Source organism: Cylas formicarius, unplaced genomic scaffold (assembly GCF_029955315.1).
Source record: "Cylas formicarius isolate icCylForm1 unplaced genomic scaffold, icCylForm1.1 PGA_scaffold_4__25_contigs__length_36172078, whole genome shotgun sequence".
NCBI lineage: Eukaryota > Metazoa > Arthropoda > Insecta > Coleoptera > Brentidae > Cylas > Cylas formicarius.
In genome coordinates, this window is record NW_026844334.1 from 10,745,977 (window position 1) to 10,773,091 (window position 27,115).

Below are 27,115 nucleotides of genomic sequence, written 5' to 3' on the forward strand. Positions count from 1 at the left end.
TATGCAAAAATACATATAGAAATTGTACTCTGTCTATCTTGCTTAAGGTTTTTTTTTAAATATTTTACAAAATTATATTTATGTTATCGCGAACTATCAGAAAGGGCGATTATTTCAAATGAAACGAAAAATGCAGTAATATACAGGGTGATCCATTTAAAATACGAGAGTAATACCTAACATCCAAGTTTTGGTTAGTTTTATATCATAATCAGGTCACTTACATCTTTTTGCAAAGGAATTAGGTATAAAAACACATATTCTGGGCTATAATAAATTTATTTAATTGATTTGTTCCTCACATTAGGACACGCCATTTGTCCTCTTAGCTAAAACTATTAGTTACATAATTATGAGTGAGCAAGTAACAATTAAGAGCATCATTTGAAGAGTATTCTTAAAGAATGTGAATACTTTGCAAAACCTCAAAAAATCAGACGCCACATTTCCGGTCGACTACTATGTAGTCGAGTGCTTTGTAAACAGACGAAGACATTAAATCCGAGTACAAGTTATTTGTGGAACGAAAAATTTCTTTTAAAATTTTATTGAGCAGAATCTAGAAGGGAAAATTTAAAATGTCTACCATATCTTACAATATAATCAGCCTTACACAATATCTAACCACATATCACTTGTATTACAATAATTTCAACACTACAGTTTAAAATTTCAAACTAGACCCCTCACAACTGCCAGCGAGACAAATTGTACTGATTTTCTTAAAGTTACCGAATACTGACGCAATTATTATGTAAATTTGCTAGTTTTTGATATTTGAGGGACTAGTGCTAACAGAAAAAATATATATTATCCCATATCATTATATGTACAATTTCACCTAAGATTACATATAGTATACAGTTATTTATTATAAAAAATCGGGTGGTGCAGTGAATGTTGTTACTGAACTATGCTAGACTCTCCTCGGATTAATTCAATTTGAGGAATGCTGAAAAATGGGGACTAAAAAACTGTTTTCAAATTTTGTGAAACAATTTCCAAGTAGAAATATCGAAGTCAGCGCCGACATTACACTGAAAGGGCGAAATACGGGCAATGGGTTTTTATTATATATTTTCTAGGTGTCGACTCCCGCATTTTTTACTTAGAAATTATTTTATACCTTAACTTCCTTCAGTTAAAAGAGAGAGCTTTCCTTTGAAATTCAAATACCTACCCGAACAATGGAAACTGCATCAAATAACTGCAACAAAATCTCAAAATAAGGTAAATTGATAGTGAGGCAGGTAAAAATACCAAATAATACAGAACAAAATCAGTCTTTTCTCCTCGACAATCGTTCATAAAATTCGGTCTCAATCTAACACAAGTCAAAAATTGATCTGGTACTTTTGAATCCGTTTTCCTAATATTAAAAATATTATACCTAAAAAATATTTCCTATAATTGAATACATTCAGTCTAAGCTGCTCGTGCAATCGGGACTATTATATACTAAATTGAAACTGGTTTACAAAATCGACGACCTCTCAATAATTATTACACATAAATAACAATACGTAAATAATCTAAGCCTACGTCTTTTTTACGCAATTATACCCTTTTAGTTAGGCGTTTGTAAAATTATAGCCGCCCGCATTACTACAAAAATGTAATGGGGTTAGTTCCCGAGCATTTTCCTGGAAACTAAAGTTCCACTGGTCATCCCTTCTCCTCGGTCGGTAACACGATCGATACCGATTTCCTTGGCACTTCTCGGTGTACCGGCACTGTCTCGAATTGAGAATTGACCAAACTTTCCTCGTCAGGGATGTTCACCAAGTTCTGACTCCTGAAATCGAACCAACATATTTGTTACAAAGCACTCAAATAACCTAAGAAATTGTATTCAAAATAGACCCAACAACACCATTTTATTTACATTCTAAACAAACACGCTTACTATTAGCGATTCGCATCTTGCATTGTTTCTTAATGCGAGAGTGTGATAATTCATTATTGAACTGTAAAACTTTGGTGGATTTAGGCGTAATATTGCACATATGATGATTGTCAAGCTTCCCGAGAGTAGGAGGTAATAGACTATTTTGGGCCTTAGTGTTTAAAGTGAAAATAATAGTAACTTTTAAGCAGTTGTTTGAAAAAGTTCGATCTTAAAACGCCACCAAAACTCAGAATTAGTTGCAAATAGTTGAAATGGATTCAAGTATGGCTGGAGATGTAGACTCAAGAATATTTCGACTTGTGTATCTATTATATTATTCTTACTTCTAATATAAGTTTTTATTTAATTATAATTATAATAATCTATAATTATTATTCTCATAATCTACTTGTAGTATGTATGCAAATTAGTGTGACCCTAATTTAGGAACGATTCGAGCTGGGAAACTACGGGAAATTGCCGTTGAAATTTGCCTGAACCTTTAAGGTGTCCACCCCGTTGAATGGAGAAAATAGGTATAGAATACCTACAAATTTTGACCTATCAGAGTTGAGATTTTATTCAGATGTTCTATAGTCACAGTTCTCTCTTATGTTCTGTGATGATGCGTTGGGACTTTGACCTTCGAAGGTTTTGCGAAGCATAATATATATAACAAAAATTGAGAAAACGTTTTCCAAAACCATGTAGCTATATAAAATATTTCTTTTCGTGCCAAAAAATTCAACTTTAACACTGTACGGTAAGTTTTTACACATTTTATTTTATGATGAAATGTTTCCTGTACTTCTGTGCATCGCGTTTAAAATTTAACATTTAACGAAATCTAGGCATATTTTTCGAAAATACAGCCGTAAAAAGACCATATCCAAACTTATTAACGATCTGTCAGCGGCCATGTTGGTTGTTAAATACCTCAAGGTCATTGCTTAAAAACGAAGTTTTAAATATCGCGTATGCGCATGTTCAATTTTTTCCTAGTTGCTTCATAGATTCCTGTATTATCGGCATAGCCTCTATATTTCAAGTAGCCATATGGGCGTTAGCAATCTCATTCACAAATTTGATTTTCTAATAAAACAAAGTTGTTAGGCGAACTCTAGAGTTGTTCGAACTAAGTTATCGGTTACCAGCGTCCAACGACGCTCATCATTAATTCATAAAGGATATCCTGTGCATCCTCTCCCAAATAAAAATACCCAACGACCTCGGGACGATACGAATTGTCGAGCATGCGAAAAAAATATCGTTATCCTTTAATTCAGCGCAAAAGAAAACCCACGCGATTCGATTAATCAAAATAAAGGGACAATCGGCGACCCACTCACACTCACCTCTCGAACGTAGTTGGAGGAGGAGTAGGAGTCCTCGACATGGGGAAGCTGGCAACCTCGCGTCCCACAGTGAGAGACCGGATTGATCCGAAAGATTGTTCGGGGGATTGCTGTACCGGTGGGACCGTCGATATACCCCTGAAATCGATAAACCTCTTGAATGAACCGGGAGAACGCGTCCGCAACAAGCTGTCGTTTGATGACAGCCGTATTTCATGGCAAGAAGCAAATTCGAGTGCATTCGAGTCCTCTCATCGAAAAAAAAAATCGTCTAATAAACTTTCATTCATGCTTCCACAGGGTTTTTCTCACATTCGTTATTTAAAAGTTGAGTTGCGACTATAGAAGGCAGTAAATTCAATTACGGATTTAATTTAGATTGAGCCACGTAATAATGGGGATTCTCTTTTTTTGTTATACACGTTAATTCCAATTCCAATTTTTGCGGGTAAATAGTAAATGGATAGTTTCTAAAAATATTTCAATTCTTTGAAGTAAGAGATTGTTATATACTTTGACTATTTTTGACGGTGACAATCTTATGTTTATAGAATACATACTATTAACAGATAACAGTAATAAAAAAATAACTATAAGAGATTTTTTATATTTATTTCTCAAAATTATTTCAATCACTGATTTTGGTAGTGCCATATTTTGACGATTATGTTTGCAGCATTTTTTAAAATGGTAATTTCTTGCGTTGCATATGGTTACAGGAATATATACAGAGTGCCTCAATAAAATAACATCCTGTAGATTCGACGAAAGAAAGTTTATTATATAACAAATATTTCTATTAAGGAAAATTATTAATTTAATTTTATCAATTGCATGACACGGTAATGTCAGTAGATAAAATCTGTATTTTGAAATCGATTTAATTGATTTAATTGTCACAAAAGTGTAAAAAGATCTTTTTAAAGAAGGTAGATTATTATAATAATTTTCATTTTATCCATTATCGTGAAATAATAATGTGTAAAAAATTTCAATAACAATTCATCAGTAAATAAAGTTATTTCTACTGATAAATTTGCCTCACTTTTTTATCACGCTGTTGTCATTTCGGTTTAGATCCATGTAATTTATCTTATTATCTTAAAATATTTTGTTTAACTATAAATCTGAAAGTTTGGTTGCCGCTTAAAGGGTGTTTGAGTGATTTTTAAATTAAATTATAATGGATAACGATTGATTCTTGATTTCAATAGCTGAGCTTTACAATTACGACGGAAATTTGCTGTGATTAAACACCCTGTATACGAAGATGTGGAGGTCGACTAAATAAAACATCGAATACATATTTAGATCGATTGTACTTTCCAATACGAACAAAACAGGTGCCAGCTACTGACTGATCGAATGACGTCTTTGGACAACATTGGCTTTGTCGTTCGATAACGAGACACTATTAATAAGCCTAAACGCTTTAAGTCATACATAATACATTAGCCCGGAAAAACTCGCCTTAATATTTCACTTTAACATATTATTAATGCAAAATTAAAAGTATGTGATATGGGGGCGTCCGAAATACACGAGGACGACTATTTTAAGTGGCCCTCGTGAATTATTAACCTGTGGAATATAATCCAGCATTATTTTATATACTTTGCGAATGTCAACCATAGATTTGACTTCCCACCGTCTCTTGAATTAGCGCAGACGTAGAAGCAGTAATTTTAATCAGCTGAGCGTCACAAAAGCTGCGTTCGTTATATACGTCGGTGCTGAGACCAGTAGGAAGCGACATTTAGCCCGACCATAAAGATTAATCTGTGATTGGGAGGTTATATGATACTGAATAAGACCAAGTATACAAGTTTCATTTGATAACGATGAATGGCGACCAAAAATGCGGCCCAGAAACACTGTGGAATAAGTGAATAAAAAAGAATGAAACCATTAAATATAAGTAAATGATTGACCAACGGTGGCTATTTGATCCGGATGTTCGTTAACTCCTCTTTGGTCAGAAAAATCTGTGATCACGTGATTAAAAATCGCTTTCATCTGCGATACAAATACTGAACGCAACATTTCAGACAAAACGCAGCTAAAACTGAAAAATGCCGAGCGAGCAAGAAGCCTTTATTAAAATAAAACAAAAAGGATATACCACAATAGAGTTGAACAGGTGGCGAGGTCTAGCAGCGCTATGCCACCTAACTACTGATAAAATGTAGTAGAATATCCAGAATTTAACAAGAAAAAAAAACGAACAAATATAAATAAGTCCCTTAATTCCACCTAAATTCACAATTTGACATTTTTAAACACATTAAAGGGGGATAAATGCAAAAACAGAAAGAAAGAAAAAAGTAGACACCAGAAAAAGCAAGGGCAATATTCAAAAATGACTAAAAGAAAAACAATAGGCAAAAAAAATTAAGCAGTTCGGCTTCTCCTTAACCTCAGCAGCCCTTTTAATTTCTTTTTAAATGTAGAAGTAGATGAACAACTAATAAAATCCTGCAGAAGTGAATTAAGTAAGTAAGTTTTAATTATTAATTAACGTTATATGTGAAAGAGCTCTGAAACGCAGTCGTACCATGCTTGGGAACATAGAACAGGTTACAGTGACGAGTCACCCTGTTATGTATACCAGTCTATCATAGAGATACCGATGCTTTTCCTACCTAATAATTTTATACACTAATGTAGACAGATGCACAAGATACCCTCAGACAGATTTAACCACTGAGAATCCTCCAGTGCTATCGTTATATGATTAAATTTACCCAAACCAAAGCTGTACATCAGGCAGGCATTTTGCATTTTTTGTACGCTGTAGTGGTCTTTCCCGTCTTAGAGCCAACCAGTATACACCGTCCTCATATCCCAGTAGAGAGAGTATAAGAAAGTCACACAATTTAAGTTTAATCTCAGTAAATAAGTAGACTTTATCAAAAAGCAGCTTACTATCAAGAAAGACTCCTAATTATTTACATTTGTCGACAAATCAAGCGGAGTACCATTTAAGGAAAGTTTCAGATCATTATACTGGATAATTTCCTGTTTTTTATTGCCAAAAAGAACAAGATGACGACAAAGCGACATCTTTGACCGAGAATGATAAGTATATTTGCATATCATCAGCATACTGGCGAGAATAACATTTATTTAGGTATAGTCTGTTCATAGATATAAGAAAGTGACCAATTGCTTTTGAATGGGATTATCCAAGGGTGATCATTAACATACAATGCAACAAGATTATTACCTAAAGTTTCGGAATTTAAATTCAGGTAAAATTGTGGTCCGTAATAGAAAATAATTTTATACCTACCTGTGTTTAATATTCTTTGGTTTGGGTATACTACTTAGTTTAAGTTTATTAGTAATCATTTTTATTTCGTGTGTAATACAGCGTGTGTTGAATCGTGTGCAAATTATGCAAAATATGTGCGAGTCTAGTGTATCTCAGGAGATGCTCCCGCCCAAATGTAAAAAATACTATTCTATTGGGAGTAAGGAAATGATAAACAATGTTTATTTGACTCTCATTGAACATGGTGCCAGCAAGCAAGCATCTTTACAAGAAACGGCCACATTGGCGAAAATTTCAACATCGACTGTATGGAAAATTGTGAATACAATTTCAGCGAGGAAAAAAAGAAGCGATGCTGACATTTTCTCGAGTGTAGACGAAATAGATCACGACATAATACGGCGCAAAATTTACCAGTTATACGAGGAACAAAGCGTGCCTACATTAGATATCAATTAGGAGGCTTGAAAAAGATGAAACCGATGTTAAATGTGGCAGAACTACCTTATGGAAATGTAGTCAACATATGGGTTTTAGTTTTAGAAAAATTGACAAAAGGCAAGTTTTAATGGAATCTTTTAGAATAGGGAAATGACGACTGGACTATTTAGAAAAAATTAGGGTTTAAAGAGAACAACAAAGGCCAATTATTTACTTGGATGAAACCTGGTTCAACACTTATGATATCTCGGAAAAGGGTTGGGTTGACTCAACTGATAAGTGTAAAACAAACGCGCCATCAAAAAGAGGTAAAAGAATAACTATTTTGCATGCTGGCTCTAAAGATTTCAAATAGACTTTCTCTGTCTGCGAAAAATATTAAAGATTTTTCTCTGGATTACCATGAAGACACCACCGCTGATTTATTTGAAAGTTGGTTTAAAAACAAACTAGTTCCAAACATTCCTCCTTATAGCGTAATTGTAATGGACAATGCAAGTTATCACAGTAGACAGTTGACTAAAACCCCTTCCTCATGTGACACAAAAGCAACAATCCAAAACTACATGTATAATAACGACATTCATTTTCTCGAAGATTATACCAAAAAGCAATTAATTGAGGTTCTACAAAAGGAATACGTCTGTGATAATTATGCAAACAATGTAGGGCATACAGTTTTAAGGCTTCCACCTTACCATTTAATCACATTGAACATGTTTGGCACCAACTGAAATCTGCCATTCGTCGTAACAATGTTTTCCCCCGTGTTAACTCCAAAGTCCTCAAACTTGTAGAAACCGAAGTTTTGGTTAGTTTTTTAGTTTTTAACATCCCACCACAAAGTTGGGCAAATTCTGTTAAACATATAGAAAAAGCAGAACAATCGTATATCCATGTTGCAAATAACATAGAACAAATAATAATTAGAACAGGCGATGATAGCGATACTGTTACTGATATATTATGTGAATAATTTTAAGTAATTTAAATAGGTAATAAAAATAATTTGTAATTTTATTTTAGATTTAAACATAAATACATACATAACTAAATAAATATTGTTTAGTGTCTTTCCTAAGAAAACCCCAAATAATTAAATTCTAAGCAAAGTACGGACCTGTTCGGCCATATTTCATTCTTACAGCTTGCCCGGGTCTTTCCTTAATTCGTATCAGTTAGCCACTTTCTTATATCTATGAACAGACTTTACCTAGATATGTCAGAGGTGTACATAGAGAAAAATGCTGCCTTGCGGAACTCCCCTTAAAATTGGTAAGTACTAGCGGTGTCGGTTAAACCGAAGAATTTCAACTTTAAAGTAAGAAGATTATGTCGAACAAAAGTAAACAAGAATTTCTTGACACATCCCGAGCCCTTAAAAGGTCATCAGTGAAATTAAGCAGTGCTGTGGTCGTACTGTGCGCGTACCTAAACCCAGATTGGGAGGCAAGCAAAATATTTTAATCAGCAACATGATTATTAAGTTGATCATACATAACCTTCTCCAATATTTTGGACATGACACAGAGTAAGCACATAGGGCAAAAATGTCAGATTTCAGATGCTGAAGCTACCTTAGGAACAGGTATTACTTGGTGGTAATAATACATTGGTTAATAATAAACGTCACCAATGGTGTCAGATGAGGAGTAAATATTCTCTCCACATCGTTTCATCCGTAAAACTCATGCGTCTGCGCGCATTCGAAATGCGATATTGTCGCAGGGCTCTGGAGAACCTTGTAAAAAAACCCGTTTCGATGAAAGTAAATTAATTTTTTTGCCGCTAATGAAATCCAACGTCGATGTTGTCATTACATTATTACCTTTCCGGGAAATGAGTTTTGCGGCAGTCGTTTTTGCACGACGGCCCAACTGGGACTTGCCCTATCAAATTTTACGGTCAAACGATAAGGGACGCGAATTAATTGCAATTTTACGGAAATGTAGGTCAACTTACGGCTGAACAAAAAAATCGTAATGTGTATCTAGTTGCAAAAAAAAAAAATGGAAAAATAATTTTACGTTTGCTTTGAAATTTAAAAAATGTTCCTGAAGGTGGATAATATCTTAATAGTAGACTATGATCTTATAACAATTTTTTTTCAATCATCTCGTCCAGCCCAAGTGTTGAATGTCCGTAATGGCACGCAAAGCCTAATTGCTTGAAAATGACGCATGCGCAATGTTCCATAGTCTGTTTTATTTTTCCTAAGATAGTAGCTTACCCTATAATTCCCGAATTGACTAGGAAGGGAAGCGGTGTCGGACACTGGCTATGAGGTGAGCTGGCTACCGAACTCCTCGTGCTTGAAATCTGACTGTGAGGACATTGAGGCGGTCCGACTGCGATCACTCCTGGACCTCTTTTGCGTGGCCAGCACAGGGTGCATTTGCCATTTTTCTCGACGATGCCTGAAAAAAAAAAGACTAATTTTCTGGCATGCCTTTTGGTAATAGTGTTTCTGATTTCTCTCCATAGCGAAATAGCGATTTGAAATTTAGAAGCACTAATATAGGCTGAATATCCAATTTTTTGACAATATGTAGTCAATGGTTGGAAAATCATTCTACATAAGATAGGACAACTTTTCTTTTTTTTTGGGTTTTTAAATTTTTATTTAATTTTTGAAATTTGCGTCTTGGAGGCTGTGACCATCAAAAATACCGGGTGACCTGATCACGAAACTTTTCTTTACTTGTATAATGGCAATAACCTAGTTTTTTCAAATAGCACCCTAGTAAATCCGGTATTTTTTTTGCAACAATTTTACACCAAAATTTTCAAAATCATAAGCTAAAGAAAGGACAAAAACCAAATACAAAAACAAAATATTGCTTATGTGGCTTTGTTTCTATTCATCATCAAGTCGGCATGATTGAAAATTCTGATACGTTTCTGATATACGGCGAATGCAGAAAAAACTCTCGGCGGGCACGTGCATTGTATGCAGCCCCTATCCTGCACATTCTTTCTTTAGAAAACTGGAATTGAAAATGTGAAATCCACAAAATAATCGACATGATAATTTGAATATAAGTGAGGAAATCGAAATCAGTGTTGTGGGATAGAAGCAAAGCCACCTAAATAAATGTATTTACTTATCTGGGTTTTTTCTTCCTGTGAGTTTAATTTTTAAAGGATATTGAAAATTTTGGTGTCAAAATGTTGCAAAAAAAAAGGACCGGTTTTAAAAAGTTTTTGTTCCTACTATGGTGCTATTTGAAAAAACTAGGGTATCCTAAAAAATTAATAGTTCATTATATTAAATGCTCTTTGCCATTAGACAAGTAAAGTGCAAAAAAATATAGGTTGTGCCACTTAAAATTCGAAAGTTACTGTCATTGGACATTCAGCCTAAATTAACCCTTCCAAATTTGAAATCGCTATCTCAATCCGTTTAAAAGTTATAGAGTGTTCCCACTTTCTTGTGTCACCCGGTATTTGGCTTATTTTGCAATTGCCCATTGAGTAAAGTTCGTTTCTAAGATATAAGAAGTTTATTTCTTCCTTGCAATAAAATCCTAAATCCTATTTGCTGTATACTGTTTAATATTTTTCTTAAAGAAATGTTTGTTGGTCGAATTGAAAGATCTGTTTTGTTGTTTCAGAAATATAAACTCTAAATCTCATTTATTGTTATCATACTGCGTTATTTTCTTTTAATAAAAAAGTATTCCAGTTCTTTTTTTCATTAAAAAAATTACTATTTTTTATTGCTTTGGGTACTTTTTTAAATTTTAAGTAGAAAGTCTATCTAAGCCACCAGCATATTCAATTTAAGGGCCTCTAGTAAATGCAAACTCGCCAAAAAAATGCTAGAGCCGTCATCAACTACTTATCAGTCACGCGTCTCACTAAAATATAACCGTTCTCGTCTTATTGACGCCTAAACCCGATTGCTATGAGAGAGAGAGTTCATCTATTTTACAAGTGCTTCTGCGCAAAAAGTAAATTATTTACAGACAGAAAACCCCCAAAAAAAATATTATTACAAATTTAGCAATAATTTTGACGTATTGTTTTACTTTACAATTTAATTTGTTGACTTGAATAGGGTGGATAAGATATATCACTAACTCTTTGTTTATAGAGGTATTTTTTTAATACTTCGTGCAAAAATCGCTTTGAACCGCTTCACACGACAAGCTTGAAATTCCGAAAACCATTATATTCGTATAAGCAATTTGTTATCCCGCAAATACCGGCCTCCAACCCCATTCCAATATCTAAATTTAGGCGTTCTTAGATTCCTATTTATAGCCCTCGCCCATACATTATTTAAGGCACCATCCCCCACCGTGCGACATTTTCGAGGCACACGTTATGGATTGGATCCCTAGGAGAAACCCTCATTATTTTTTTTCTTTCGCGCGATGTCTATCTCCATACGTGCGTCAATCGGCGCTGACGAAGATCGTTTTCCTTTTTTATATATACATATACGTCACGTCATACATTAATTAAATTAGGGTTCGGTTATCATTATCGAAACTTAATTTTAAAAACGCGAATTATTCAGAAACTAGGAACAATCATTTGGCGACAATTTGCTCAAAGAATTTGGCAGTCAATCAGTTGCCATCCAACCTGAACAAATCGCAACGCAACCCACTCCTCTTTTCTTTTTAATTTTTTTGAAAATCACACCCATAGGGAGGCAAATATTTTTAATAGTGACTCGAGTAGTTTTTGTCATACCCTTTAATATAAATGGCAGATAGCTGTAATTGTTTATATTACTTCCTGGATTTTGCGTTTTCGGGAGTACATCCTTTGCTAACGGGTACTTCAAGTCTTTAATCTAAGTAGTTCTAAAATATTTTGACTGTTTTTGACGGTGACCATCTTGTATATATCGAATTACATGCTGGTTTGTTTATTCTTTTTGATTTAATTCATTTATTTGTACTTTTGGATTTATTGATTGTATATTTTTAATTTTTCTTTAATAATATAGTATGTATATTTTGTATAACCGGCAAAAGAAATTTTATTTTATAGGTAAGCACTGCCTTTACACCTATTATTGTATATTAATGTGAATTTATTTTATTAATAAATAATAACTCCTCTAGTTGTTACATAAATAAAAGATGTAAATGTGATTTCATAATAAATATTTGATTTTATCATTTGTCCAACATGATAATACTTAATAATAATAATAATAATAATAATAATAATAATAATAATAATAATAATAATAATAATAATAATAATAAAATATAATAATAATAATAATAATAATAATAATATATCAGATACATTAAGCAGAACAACAATAACAATATAAAGGAAAAATATGTAAAAAGAAATATTAAGAAATTAACCAAGAAACATTGTAAATAAAATAAACTATTTTATGTAGATGCTCGTTCTCTGCTGTCAAAAATGTGCTTGCTCAAAAATAGTTAAGGAGGCAAACTGATCTTTGAGAGGGAGCTTACGAATAAGCTTCTCAAACAGCAAAAGAAAGGCAAGAATCCCATTAGTATTCTTTTCTATGTAAAATTTTCCTCATTTCTTAAGATCAAGTTCATTTATCATTTGTCGTTATTCAGTTTGCTGCTAATCTATGGATATTACGAAATAAATATTACATATTTTTATAGTCTATTTAATTATGTCTTTTATTTCATAAATATTTAATTAATAGTAGAACTATTACTGTTATTTTTAATTATCGTGCAATTAGCTCCTTTTAAATGACAAAATAAACTATATTATGTAACATTTCTCTGGCGTAATTGCAGTATTTTTAAAAATGTCGATTTTCGAAATTATATCCGATGGGAGGCGGACAATATCAACAGATACCCATTTTATCGAGCTTTGCTGCGCGTTCATCGCATGTTGTTAGGCTCGATTTATTATTTAACGGCCCGCAAGAGATGTAATGTAATGAGGTGTAATTTATGTCGTCCTTGGGTCGAATTGCTTCCGCATTTTGAATCTGTAAAACGGTTTTCTTGTCTATGTTTTGCGGCCAACTCAAAAATTATACGCGTGAGGCAATCATACATTATAACCGCGCATAGAGAAAAAGCAACTTAAAGGACGCAACTGTCTATTAATGGAATGCGAAACATATGAAAAAAAAACATACCCAAAACTAATTACAAATGTTTATTAATCATGTAACTGCAGCGACGCGTTTGTGCGCGCGTATAAGCGATGCAACTTTCACCGGCAGTAACAAATAAACGTCTTTATTAAACAAAGACTGACCTTTCTCAACCGCGATGACTAACTCATTCCACAATCACAACAAAGAGTTTTAAAAAGCTGCGTTCGCGTAAACGTTGCGAAATAAATTTCCAGCAGTTTGCGCATCTTTTTACTTTTGGAACGGACGTGGAAATAAATGGTTCGCTTATAAAGCCGTTAGGTAGCCCAGATGCATTTTAATCGGCCAAGCAAAGTTCAGATCTAGAGATAGGCAGCGACATTACAGTGTAAATGTTTTACGACGCACGAAAGATTGACATACGTTATATATCTATCTCCGCTTGGATTGTTTTTTAACACGCGAAACGTTTTTTTCCACAACCAATTTACAAATATTCGTTATGGAGCAATAATAATTTATTAATTTATTTTTGAAAAATGCCAGTAATTATGGTTGCTAATCAACTAGGTTAATTCGAAAAAGTACATTACATAGGAATATACAGTGTGTCCCACCTAAGAACTGTACGCCCTTGTAAAATCTTAAAAAGTTTTTTTTATTATTATTTTTCATATTTTTATAATTAAGATTTGTAAGATCTCAAAATCACATACAAAATAATCGTTATTTTTAAGGTTTACAATATTTAGTTGTTCAAAATATTCAAAACGGTGGTCATTAGTCTAGTTACTTTTAGGTAGTCCTGAATACGAATCTGTTGTCATCTTCAATTTGAAAAATCTCTAAATGTACGTCTCGATTTTCCGCTTCAAAAGACTGTGTCAGTTAGCTATGACTTTAGTCAATGATATATGAATAAACCGTTTCATTTCTCTATAGTAATATATAGCAAATATAGCAAAAAAGAATTATCAAAATTGAGCCATAAACGGACATTCTACAGGGGTAATGCTTAAGCGATATTTCGAGCACCCTGTATTCGAACTGTATGGAAATTAGTATAGTTAGGTTAGGTCCCTAATAGCCCTTCTCGATATTTGACATCAGTTGGCCATGACTTTAGGTTGATGTAAAAAGAAACATACGGTTTTAGTGCGTTTTTGAGAGATCTATGCAACAAAAAAAAGTTATCAAAATCAAACCGTAATCAAACATTTTACAACGCCTTCCGTGGGGCGCAAATGATATTTCAAACGTTCTGTATTAAAACATTATAAAAATTGGTATAGTTGCGATCTAAGTACTCCTGAATAAGAATTCGTTGCCAATTTTTCTAAAAATCCGTAATAGTACTCTCTTCTCTCCCTAGTGTTAAATAGTCCCAGTTGGCCTAAGGTCAGTTGAAGCAATAAGCAAAACAATGCAACAAAAAATTATTAAAATCACACACTGTATATACAGCACAAGTCTAGTTTGTATTACATTTTTATCAATGAAATGAACAACATAAAAGCAACAAATGAAAACATTTTCCGAAAAAAATCTTGGTGTATTATAATTTTATTTAATTTTTTGAATTTAAATTTCTCTTCTCTGCTAATTGAAATGAAAATGTTCCAAATTAATTGTTTTATTACAATTATAAATTATAATTATTGTAAATCGTTAGATAATTTTTTTCTCTTCACAAAACACGAGCTTGCCTTGTAATATAATAATATAATAAAATAATATAATAAAAAATGAATAGAGCAGATTTTTAAGTTAACAGGCGCCAGTGACAGATTATTATTATCATTAATCTCAATGTTTTTACTGAATTAACGAACCTAGATAGACGTTTTGGTTATTTTGCAAGAAATTTGATATCTTGCTCACAAAAAAAAACAATTTTAATAAAAAAAGAATTAATTATTTGTAAGAAATATGAAAAAGTTTTTGTTAGTCTCTCCTACCTTTCAAATTTGGAACACCCTGTAAAGCGAATAAAAAAAAACGGTTTCCCATAAATAAAAATGTAGTTCAGTCTGCGAAATATAAATTAAAATGAACTCCAATAACTAAAGAGGCAGTTTTTAGTGAAGAAAAACCCACGCGCAAAATTTAGTGCGGCTCAAATATGCCAAAAAACATTGTTTTCTCTATATCGATTTTTAACAACCCCACAAAAATCGCTCTATTCAAATGACCGCAGCCGTTCTAGGGTAAAAGAAACACCTTCAACTACTTACCTATAGTTCTAGATCCAGTGACAGGACTCAGGGGATAAAAATCACCGTGCAACGGACAGTGGAACCCGATCGTTTGCTGTCGTCGCCTAGCCCGGTGCGCTAGTACGCATAGCACGCTACCAGCGACCAGCATGAGGAATCCGACGACCATACAAGCGGGTCCCAGAATCCGGGAGTTGCCGGTAAAAGCAATCCGGGCGGCATAGTCATCCGGCTGCTCGTCTTCGCCTGGTCCTCTATACGATGCGGCTACAAACGACACGAAATAGCTCGTTGAAACAATATGGATAAAAAACCACCATCGGAGTTTATAAGATTTTTTGTTTTCCATATAGTATAGTTCGAAAACCAACGCTGTGCCCAAAGCGGCTTTGACGAAATGGTTTCATTTTTAGCGATAAAATACTACCCAGCAGTTTGGAAACCACTTGTACAAAAGGTGTGTTCAAAAAGTAAGGCGACTAAGTTTTATCAAAAAGTATTTATTTATTTAATTAATTTAATTAATGTTGTCCCCATCAATGTAATCCCCCCTCCAAATATAGTACACTTGAACCAACGTTTTTTCCAATCCTCGAAGCATTTCTGGTAAGCACTTTCTGTTATACCATTAAATTCTTCCAGCGATCTCCTCAATCGTTCCAAACCTCTTTTCTTTCATAGGTGTCCTTGAGTTTTGGGAACAGAAAAAAATCGCAGAGGGGCATATCTGGTGAATATGGTGGCTGAGGCACAATCCACGAATTGCTTTCCCTCAATTCCGGACGTTTTCTTCGTATTGCTTCTCGCAAACGACGCAAAACTTCAAGGTAATACCCTTTATTGACTGTACGACCTCGTGGTAACAACTCTTGGATGTACTACGCCACGATAATCAAAGAAAACAGTAAGCGTTCTTCCATTGGGACGATTGGGCTTTGGTTTCGACTTCATAACCATATATCCATGATTTGTCATGAGTTATAACTTTTTTGAGCATATCAGGATCATAATTGACGTAGTGTAATTCTCTAATAGTGATTCGACGAGTTTTTAATACCATTTGTTTCACTTCTTCAACGATTTCATCAGTTATTGACGTGCTGGGGCGTCCAGAGCGAGGGTCGTCATCGACGTCTTCTCGGCCATCTTGGAACAGCTTGTACCACTTATAAACATTTTTTTTTTCTTCATATGCCGTTGTCAACATGTCAAGTGTACTGTATTCCATTTTTTACACAAAATTTTATGCAAATTCAGACACAAAGAAAAGGTAAACGTGCAAACTGGCTGAAACTGTGAACATATGTTAGGGACATGTATACCAACATAACAAAAAAATATCGAAGATCGAATGTGCGTCGCCTTACTTTTTGAACACACCTCGTATATTGCAATTTTTTAACGCTAGTGCGCTTATATTACTTTTCAGTCATTGGTTAATTCAGAATGCTCTTATCTTATAAAGTTCTTTAATATTCAATACTAAATGAAAAGGATTTTTAATCCGTGTACTAAATGTACTACGATAAATATTATAAAAAATAAGAAATATACCTTGATATATATGTTGGTGCCCAAAATAACTCAGCAACCATGGTTAGTTTGGGTGGGGTAAGGTAACATGTAGTAATAGTGTCAGCTACGGAGCGAATAATTGCGAATATTATTGCAATTATTAATTAATTAATATTAATAATTAGTTGATTAAATTATTTTAATTTAAAATATATAAAATTAATTAAATAAAAATTTGTCCTAAATAGAAATAGAAAATTAGACATTGATAACAACTTTTTTAGTTTTTAGTTTTTTTATTCATTTTTTTAGGTTAGTATATAAGTATATTGAGATGGGATGGGAACTCACATCGTTAGTGAAAAGGTCGCATCTTTACTTTCAAAGGTAGAATGGAAAACGTTAAACAAAAGATTTAAATTAGTTTCAGTTTTAAAACAGCAATCACTCGAAATGTGGTTAACATAAGAAAATTTGTGGAAACCACGGGCTTTAAAAATTATACAAGTATTACTTTTTTTTTTTTTCAAATTTCTAAGATCGTAATACTATCCTAGGGCACTGAAGTTACTCTACAGACAATGAGACGTACAAATGTAGTTTGCGGGCAATGAGCATTATTCGGTCAAATTAATATTCTATCCTATGGCGCAATAAAAATCGAACCTGTCCTTGTACCCAGATTAGAGAGATTTTTATGCACATAATGTTAAATTTTCAAATAACTTTCGCTCTTAAATTCTCCATAAAACCAGCAACGCATAGTCAACGATTATTTTCGAATTAGTGGTCGATTGTTTACAATTACTTCCGATAAATCGCTCGAGTTTCGATAACAAAAACCTCGAACCGAGACATAACACGATCCGGGCGAAAATAAATTTTAACTAATAAATATAATAAATAACGGTAAATCAAATCGGCACTATAAAAATCAACGCGGCTAAATTTGAATCGGAGCAGATCGGGACGAAGATTTAAACAATTTGTTTAGCGAAAGGTCGGTGGAAATGAATCTGCGAAAGGTCAGCTAACAGCGATTGAATTACGGTAACTTGGTCACGACAAAATTGATCGTGTTTTAATACGACCCACTTGCGACCTTAATTTTACCAACCCACAGAGTTTGGCTAGTGGATCGCACACAACAATCCCATCATGCCATTGTTTGTTAATGTTAACGTCGTCATGTATGACATTAAAAGTACGGAGACAATTGAAATTTTGACGTCGCAGTGTTGCCAAAGTTTCGGATTACCCTATATGTAGTTATAAGTTAAATAATAACTATAAATCCAAGCGACCCATAGCTAAGTCCGTAAATTTATTTATTTTGGTAAAAAAATACATTTACAGGCGTAAAATAAAATAAGCTAAGTTTGTTTTTGTTAACAAGGAAAGCTTATCTTATATAATTTAATTGAGCATTTGGTCCATATTTAAGTTAAAGTGTGTTCATAGATATAAGAAAGTGACTAACTGATACGAATTAAGGAAAGTCCCGGGCAAGCTGTAAGCATGAAATATGGCCGAACAGGTCCGTACTTTGCTTAGAATTTAATTATTTAGGTTTTTGTTAGGAAAGATACTAAACAATATTTATTTATTTATGTATGTATTTATGTTTAAATCTAAAATTAAATTACAAATTATTTTTATTACCTACTTAAATTACTTAAAATTCATCATCGCCTGTTCTAATTATTATTTGTTCTATATTATTTGCAATATAGATTGTTCTGCTTTTTTTATATGTTTAACAGAATTTGCCCATCTTTGTGGAAGGATGTTAAAAACTTCGGTTTCTATAAGTTTGAGGACAATGGAGTTAACACGGGGAAAAACATTGTTACGACGAATGGCAGATTTCAGTTGGTGCCAAACATGTTCAATGGGATTAAATATACAGTGGTAAGGTGGAAACCTTAAAACTGTATGCTCTAGATCTTTTGCATAATTCTCACAGACGTATTCCTTTTGTAGGTTCAAACTTTGTAGGACCTCAATTAATTGCTTTTTGGTATAATCTTCGTGAAAATAAATGTGGTTATTATACATGTAGCTTTTGTGTCACATGAGGAAGGGGTTTTAGTCAACTGTCTACTGTGATAACTTGCATTGTCCATTACAATGACGCTATTAGGAGGAATGTTTGGAACTAGTTTGTTTTTAAACCAACTTTCAAATAAATCAGCGGTGGTGTCTTCATGGTAATCCAGAGAAGAATCTTTAATATTTTTCGCAGACAGAGAAAGTCCATTTGGAATCTTTAGAGCCAGCATGCAAAATAGGTAGTCAATTTTTTTAAAACTAAAACCCATGTGTTGAATACACTTCCATAAAGTAGTTCTGCCACATTTAACACCGGTTTCCTCTTTTTCCAGCCTCCTAATTAAGATATCTTATGAAGGCACGCTTTGTTCCTCGCATAACTGGTAAATTCTACGCCGTATTATATCTTGATCACTTTCATCTACACTCGAGAAAATGCCAGCATCGCTTCTTTTTTTCCTCGCTGAAATGGGATTATTCACAATTTTCCATACAGTTGATGTTGGAATTTTCGTCAATGTGGCCGTTTCTTCTAAAGATGCTTGCTTGCTGGCACCACGTTCAATGAGAGTCAAATAAACATTGTTTATAACTTCCTTAGTCCCAATAGAATAGTGTTTTTTACATTTGGGCAGGAGCATCTCCTGAGATACACTAGGCTCGCACATATTTTGCATAATTCGCAAACGATTCAACACACGCTGTATTACACACGAAATAAGAATGATTACTAATAAACTTAAACTAAGTAGTATACCAAAGAAAAGAATATTAAACACAGGTAGGTATAAAATTATTTTCTATTACGGAATACAATTTTACCTGAATTTAAATTATGAAACTTTAGGTAATAATCTTGTTGCATTGTATGTTAATGACCACCCTTGGATAATCCCATTCAAAAGCAATTGGTCACTTTCTTATATCTATGAACAGACCATACCAAGCATTTTTTTAAACCGGTTATCTGAACTGTGACCAGAGAGAGATGAATCCAGGACGCCCCCCTCCCAACTCCGTGATAACTCATAAAAACACTATATATATATATATATATATATATATATATATATATATATATATATATATATATATATATATATATATATTATATATATATATATATATATATATATATATATATATATATATATATATATATATATATAATATATATATATATATGTATATATATATATATATATATATATATATATATATATATATACATATATATTACGTTGAACGACAACTCTCAAAACCACTATAGGTGTTTCTTAATTTATAACTTATGCCGTGAAAATTAAGGATAAAGCAAATCATATTACTCAATAAAATGTATGTTTACCAAAAAAAAAATCACTTTCAGTCTCCAAGAAACATTTGTCATTGATTGTTGTCTCCAAAAAAAAGGCAGGTCAAATATAAATAATAATAATTATATATATATATATATATATATATATATATATATATATATATATATATATATATATATATATATATATATATATATATATATATATATATATATATATATATATATATATATATATATATATATATATATATATATGTATATATATATATATATATATATATATATATATATATATATATATATATATATATATATATATATATATATATATAAAATTCATCCAAGAAATCCAGCCAAATGTAAATAACGAGGCTAAAGCATGTGGTAAAATAGCAATTAAAAAAGACGAGAATTAAGCAACCCTCATTCTAATCAGTAGCGGTATCTCCGTTCTAGTATTGTCAATTTCTATAAACCGCTTTGTTTCAGCAATATCTACGTAAAGGAATTAAAAATAACCGCTTCTAATTATAAACTAGAATGATTTCGAGAAACCTGACAAATGTCCATCAATCTCGACAATCTCTGGCATTTTTGGATATTGTTCTCCACACCTATTCGTAATTATAATATTTAGATTTTCCCGTGTTCGTGTATTTTTGTATTTTCTTCCCCCCTCAACGCATCGTAGTAGTTTATTTACTCTTCTCATCTGCAGGGCTAAGAAAATATCTTTGATATAATTGGTATAGCATATTTCAGTAACCAAATGTTCTTTTGCTAGAATTTGCCTTTGGTCACTACATGTTATACATATACAAAATGACACTCTTAATATTCCTTATGCGAATTCAATTAAGGAATATAGGATTTATGAATTGAGGAGTTTTCATTTTGATAAACTTTAAAGTTGCTTACCGGTGAGGACGCAGCCGACAAGAAGAAACAGGAACCCGAATATGGGTAAAATGATTTGACAGTTGGCAGCCACCACTACCCCCGCGACCATTAGGCCGCCCTCGATTTTCTCGACTTTGAGTCGCGAAATTGGGGCGGGACAGCGGAGCTTGCCGCCCCCGCCGGACCCGCTCGTCAATCCGGCGGACACCTCGTTAGGCCTGAAAATAAATAAATAAAAATTACTTCACTTTTATTTGTTTTAATCTGATTATATAGGTATTGCATTAATTTTCGAATAATTAATTGGTGCAAAATGTCTACATTTTCAAAATACATATTATTGATCTATTTCTTAAACTTTAAACGACAAATAAGATTCTACACCGCAACATGGAATCTTTATCTCAGAATTGAATATTTTGGGAGATAATGAGAAAGAGGGTTCAAAAAGAGACACTTTGTGAGTCAGTATACTATTTTGCTTAGTTGTGGGGAGTGACGCAGTTATTAAATTGTAGAGCGAAATACAAATTAGAGTTGTACCTAGACTAGTTAAAAAATGTTTAAAATAATATTTTAAATATAGTTTAAATAAGATGCTTAGCGATTCGGGCAATTTCAATAATATAAATAAATAAATATAAATTTTATAGTATTTTTATAATTATTTTGGTCAATTGACCGGGTAATTCCACAACCATAGTGATTTCCTTGTTATATTTATAGATTTTCCAGAAAAACAGCAATTTCCAAAATAAGTTAAAAGTCAATTTGTTTGTAATTTCCTTTATTTTAAAATAAATTTCAAATTCTCAAATCACTTATTTAAATTATTTTTTACAAAACCTTTGAAAAACAGCAGCAATTTAAACAGAGAAAAATGGCTTTAATGGTGGTTGATTATCTGATTATCGAACGTTCCCGGTTACACTGTAAACTCCTTTTAAAACAAAAATATTAAGCTTGCATAAAATATAAAAGACAAAACATATACATTTTGAGAAAGTATGCTAAATTGTGCTCAAGCAGTCGATAAATAAAAATTGAGAAAATATATAATAATTGTAGGTAAAAGGTTATAAATAAATAAATAATAAATGGAGTGCCAAAAACCAACAAACTAGAAGAAAAAGATTTAAAATTTAATTAAAAGAAAATTTGAAAGAGAATAATAAAAAAGACGAAAGTAATAAATGTCAATTTGTTTATAAATTTGCATAGTTTTAAATTCAATTGCAAATTCTCAAATTACTTATTTAAATCATTTGCCAAAAAAGGAGCAATATAGCGCTATCCTATATAAATAGAGACCAATGGCATTTAATGTTGGTTATCTAATGTTCCCGGTATAAATAGAGAACCTGTTAGTTACACCCGAAGGATTAAAACTAATTTCATAATAATAATATAACAAAAAAAAGATTTTAATAACGTATACTAAATTGTCGACACTAAAAAAAAGAAATATATTAAAATAATTAGGTTAATTTAAATGAACTAACCAAAACTAAAGAAATAAAAAGAAAAAATTTAAATAAAATTAAATTTGAAGGAAGTAAAGTAATAAATGCTCAGAAGGCTCAGAAAAACGAGACAGAATCTAGTAAGCTCGAGAAAGGGTGATAAAATTAAGTTTTATTTCTAAATATCTTTTTCCTTCATTAACGCGTGGGTGAAAATTACATTGAAAATTGGCATATGAAGTACGCATGTATTTAATGACACGTCACATTTCGCATTACTTCCGATAATGGACGCCCTTAATCCGGCTGACGGAAGCAATCGAACCTACTATTCCACGGTAGGCAGAAAATATAATACAAACGACCGTTTAATAATGCACAATTATCGAGCTACTTTGTCTAATGGAAAAATAACAAAATTACTTCCTTTGAGTCGTCCGGTTTTAATAATTTAAGTTGCCGATCGTTCGTGTGGGACGATTCCGCCCATGCCAGGAAAATCACATTTCTCGGATTTTTAGATTCGTTGTCGCCAACATAATTCAATTCTGCTAATTCGAATTATGTCCACATGAACGTTTCCGATAACATTCGCAAACAAGCGGATCGTTAACGGTAATCCGTCTGACATTCTTCGGTTAATCGATTTAATACACGAGTACGCCGACCGAACACGTGTTGGTCTATCACGTGCCACCATAACAACGACATAATCACCTTTTAGTCCGGTCTATAAGCATCTAAATACTGAACTATGCGAAAATTTGCGCAGCTTTGGAGGCCGATTTCGGAAGACGCAGTAACCGTAGTGTCATGAAATAATAACCATTTTTTAGTAGTCGAAAAGGTTCCACGTCTCAATACACTCTTCAATATATTATTTTTCACTGAAATTTCTGAAAACCCTTTTATTGCTAAATATTTGGATGCCATTTTGAATTGTTAAGTTAAATGTCACCCAAATAACACAAAACTTGGTGTAAAATACAATAAAAGTTCATTTAAACAAGCGCGAAAAACTGAATTCTTTACTTTTGTCCACTTTAGGGATATTCCGATACTAGTAAATACGAGTACGTACTCGATACTTTTGATTCGATACCAAGTATTTATAGCATCGAATCAATCTTGCAATACTTACTCGGTATCGAAACAAAAGTACTTGGTATCAAATCGAATCAGCCTCACCATTAAAAAAAAAAACCCGAACGCATCAGACAAACATAATCTCTATCTGATCTATGGTGGCGCGTTGTCTCGCGCCAGCCAAGCCGAACTCGTCCGACTTCACTCCACCGAGCCCGAGCCAAACGCAAGAAAGACGTCCGCCCTTCATTTTTTTTCATTGTCAAACATACAAGAGATTGCTTACGAATAATTGTATTTATTGTAATCATCAGCTTATTATTCCAATGTTATCATGGAGTTTTTTGTTTAAAGTACGTGCTTAACGCGACGCAAACCTTTATGCTCTTCCTTCTTAATTTTCTTTAAATTATTGTCCTTCAAAGTTCATTGTTAGTTTCCTTAAAATAAATTAAAAAATAATAAAGTGCTAAAAGTAGTGATATGAGTAAGTATCGATACTTTAGGAGTATTTATTTGAGTAGTATCGAAAAAAGATTTGAGTACTATCGAAATGAGTAGGTATCGATACTTCAATGGTATCGGAACATCCCTAGTCCACTTCAAACTTAAATTCTTTGTGACAGTTTATCTGGTGCCATCTCACCCAAGAGCTGTAAAACTCTATCGTTAGTCCATGCCTTCTCTTTCGAACACTCTCTATAAATACTTTTATAGTAAAATTCCGATAATTAAATGTTTACTTTTTCGTTCACTGATAACGGAGACTGAATACCAATGTTAGATGTTAGAGGTTTTACAACATCTACGTTGCTACCTGAGTACACAATAGTTATTTTATTGAATATAATTCCCTAATTACACCAAAATTCGAGGAAACGTTATAACAGAATTCTAGAGTTTATAGGGCTTGCTGGCCATTTTTAGCGGAAGTCGATATCAGAAGCGAGCTACATTCCTCAGTGAACGTAGTAGCGAACCCAAGCTGGTTTTTGCTAAACACTAAAATGTTTTGTCAATAAGATTACATCTTAAAATACGACTACGCGTGGTGACATTCGCCAAAATTCCTATGAGGGGCCGCGCGTAACTATTTTCGAAAAGTAACTGCTGAGTAACTCTATATCCGCCATAATGTAAATTTAGATTTTTTTAGTCAGCAAAATTCCTGCCAACTTTAACTTAATTTTCTCAACGCGGCGGCTAAGTGGATAATTGATCCTACCTTTTATCGCCGAACATTATGCTCGGTGCTTTTATTGAGCCATTAAATGTATGCTCGGCGTCTTCTGGTCAATTGCCGTTTACTTATTAAATTAAGTATCGTTAACCGCTTGTTTTTTGTGCCGTCGCGGGAAGAACAACAACGTAACGAGATACTAAGAATGAAGAGCCAAAAAAACGCTTTATTATTAGTTGCTTTAACCTAAAAATAACAAAGAAAAATTTTTTGATTTAAAAAAATATAAAATTATAGATTTTAACATTCAATCTTGAAGTAGGAAGAATAAATAAGAAGGTATAAGAAATCTAAATATGATTTCCGCAAGCCTATTTTTGAGTCCCATTTCACTGCATATTTATTTTAGAGAAATTCATAAATTTTTGTTAATATATCAAAAGAGCCCCTCTGGTAACATCACTCAAAATTAAACATATCACAGGTTAGATGGGTTTGATGAAACGATAAACTTTATTGAATTGTGTTTAGTCATTTAGGAATTATAGTAGTTTATTTAAAGAAACAATGTACCACCCTCACAACTTTTATCTAGATTGGCGGAAAAGAGTTAAACAAAAAACACTTGAATAAATAACATTAAGAACCATGTTTTTTTATATATTCACTTGGTTAATTTCAGAGAAAAATCCTTGCAAAAATCACTAAAAGATGGTGGTTATACCCCCTGACGACCATATTGAAAATATGAAAATATTTTCCGCAGTCTTCTTTTGACCCCTTTAATATTGACATTTTTTACAGCAATTGAACAAAGTAAGGAGGATATTTTTATGCACCAATTGGCTGACAAAAAGATGCTTTTATTTGATTACGACTTTTAATAGTATATTATGCAACAAGTGCGGTAAACGGCATTTGACTCACGAGTATATTTGACACGAACGGAGTACAGCGGAGCGAGTGTTTAATAAACGAATGAGTTAAAAAGTTTACCGAACGTGTTGCTCGCAAATCCGTGCGGTAAAATCCAGGAAATGTCCGACACGGAACTGACGTGGTAAAATGACGCTTCCCGCACGCTAGATCGGTGGGTAATTAGGTATTTTACAGACGGGAGTAGAAAAATATAATATTACACCCTAAACTGGACATTTAGAATAGATTTTGACTTCATTCAATTCGCTGTAGCCGAAAAAATATCCAACAAAAATTGTTCACTTACACTTTTAAAAATTTGTATTTTTATAATATACAGGATGCATTTTCGTGGACAAATAACAACTTTATTTTATAACATAGAATACCCATACATTTTTCAATTGCCCGTTTCCGACATGCGTCGAATTTCACCTTAAAAGTGACGTTTGCAGGTATAAATGTATCTATCCATTTCTACTGAGAAATTGATAGAAAGAGACGATTTGCATAAATACAATGGGATCTACTTTAGCAATCGGCGTTGCTATTTTAAAAATATAAATTAAAAAATCATTGACAGCTATTGTTCCGAAATGGCATCACGCCAAGTTTATAATTTTATCGTACACGCTAACACAAACACAAAACACAATTGTCGTCAAAAATGTGTTTTTCTGTGTTTAAGTGTATAGCATAATTAAAATCTAGACTATTGTTTTAAACGCTCTTTTATGTTCGTCAATGCGTTTCTTGAAGGATCTACCTATTTGTCCAATATACATTTTAGGACAAGATCCGCATTTCAACCTGTAGACACCTGATTTTTGGGATTTTGGACATTTCGTTTTATTGTTTTTTAAATATTTTCCTATTGTGCTGTTAGTTCTGAAAGCTATTTTTAAACCACATTTTGACAAATGTGTTTTAAATTGTTCGTGTTCTGTATTAGGTTTGGGATAAATAGAGTTTACTGTTGTCTGGATTTGTTTTTTATTTATAATTTTATCTATAATGTTCAGTGCAATTTGTTTAATGATATTAAGTTCTTTGTTGTAATTTTCTGTTGAGAGTGGCGCATTAAGAAGTCTGTGTATAAAAGAGTTAAATGCAACCATTTTGTGTGTATAAGGGTGATTTGAGCTGTTATGTCTTGTCTCATAGACCTAATCCCCTAGAATTTGACACATTTGATTATAAAGTTCGAACAGACATTTCATCTATGATTCATAAAACGTTTATTAGACAAAAACTAAAGTTAAACAAATTAATTTCTAATTCAAAAATAACTGAAACCAAGCCAGTTATTATAAAGTATAGCGGCCATCAATTTTACAACAGGTTCATAACATTTTCTAAAAATGAAGTTGAATTTCTGGAAAAAGGTTTCAACTTTAACTTACAACACTCGTACATTAATAGGAGTCGATTGT

General features: G+C 32.7%; 1 protein-coding gene across 3 annotated transcripts in view; it reads right to left on the reverse strand.

Annotated features, from left to right (window-relative positions):
- Nucleotides 1–266: 266 nt before the first annotated feature.
- Nucleotides 267–27,115, reverse strand: part of LOC132701209 (uncharacterized) — a 42,670-nt gene continuing 15,821 nt past the window's right edge. For all 3 annotated transcript variants that reach the window (XM_060668975.1, XM_060668973.1, XM_060668974.1), the window contains exons 2-6: nucleotides 21,054–21,253; nucleotides 15,266–15,514; nucleotides 9,189–9,375; nucleotides 3,244–3,381; nucleotides 267–1,795 (exon numbers count right to left, since the gene is read on the reverse strand). In XM_060668975.1, coding sequence (XP_060524958.1) covers nucleotides 1,666–1,795; nucleotides 3,244–3,381; nucleotides 9,189–9,375; nucleotides 15,266–15,514; nucleotides 21,054–21,253 — 904 coding nt within the window. In that variant the 3' untranslated portion in view covers nucleotides 267–1,665. The remainder of the gene's footprint in view (nucleotides 1,796–3,243; nucleotides 3,382–9,188; nucleotides 9,376–15,265; nucleotides 15,515–21,053; nucleotides 21,254–27,115) is intronic.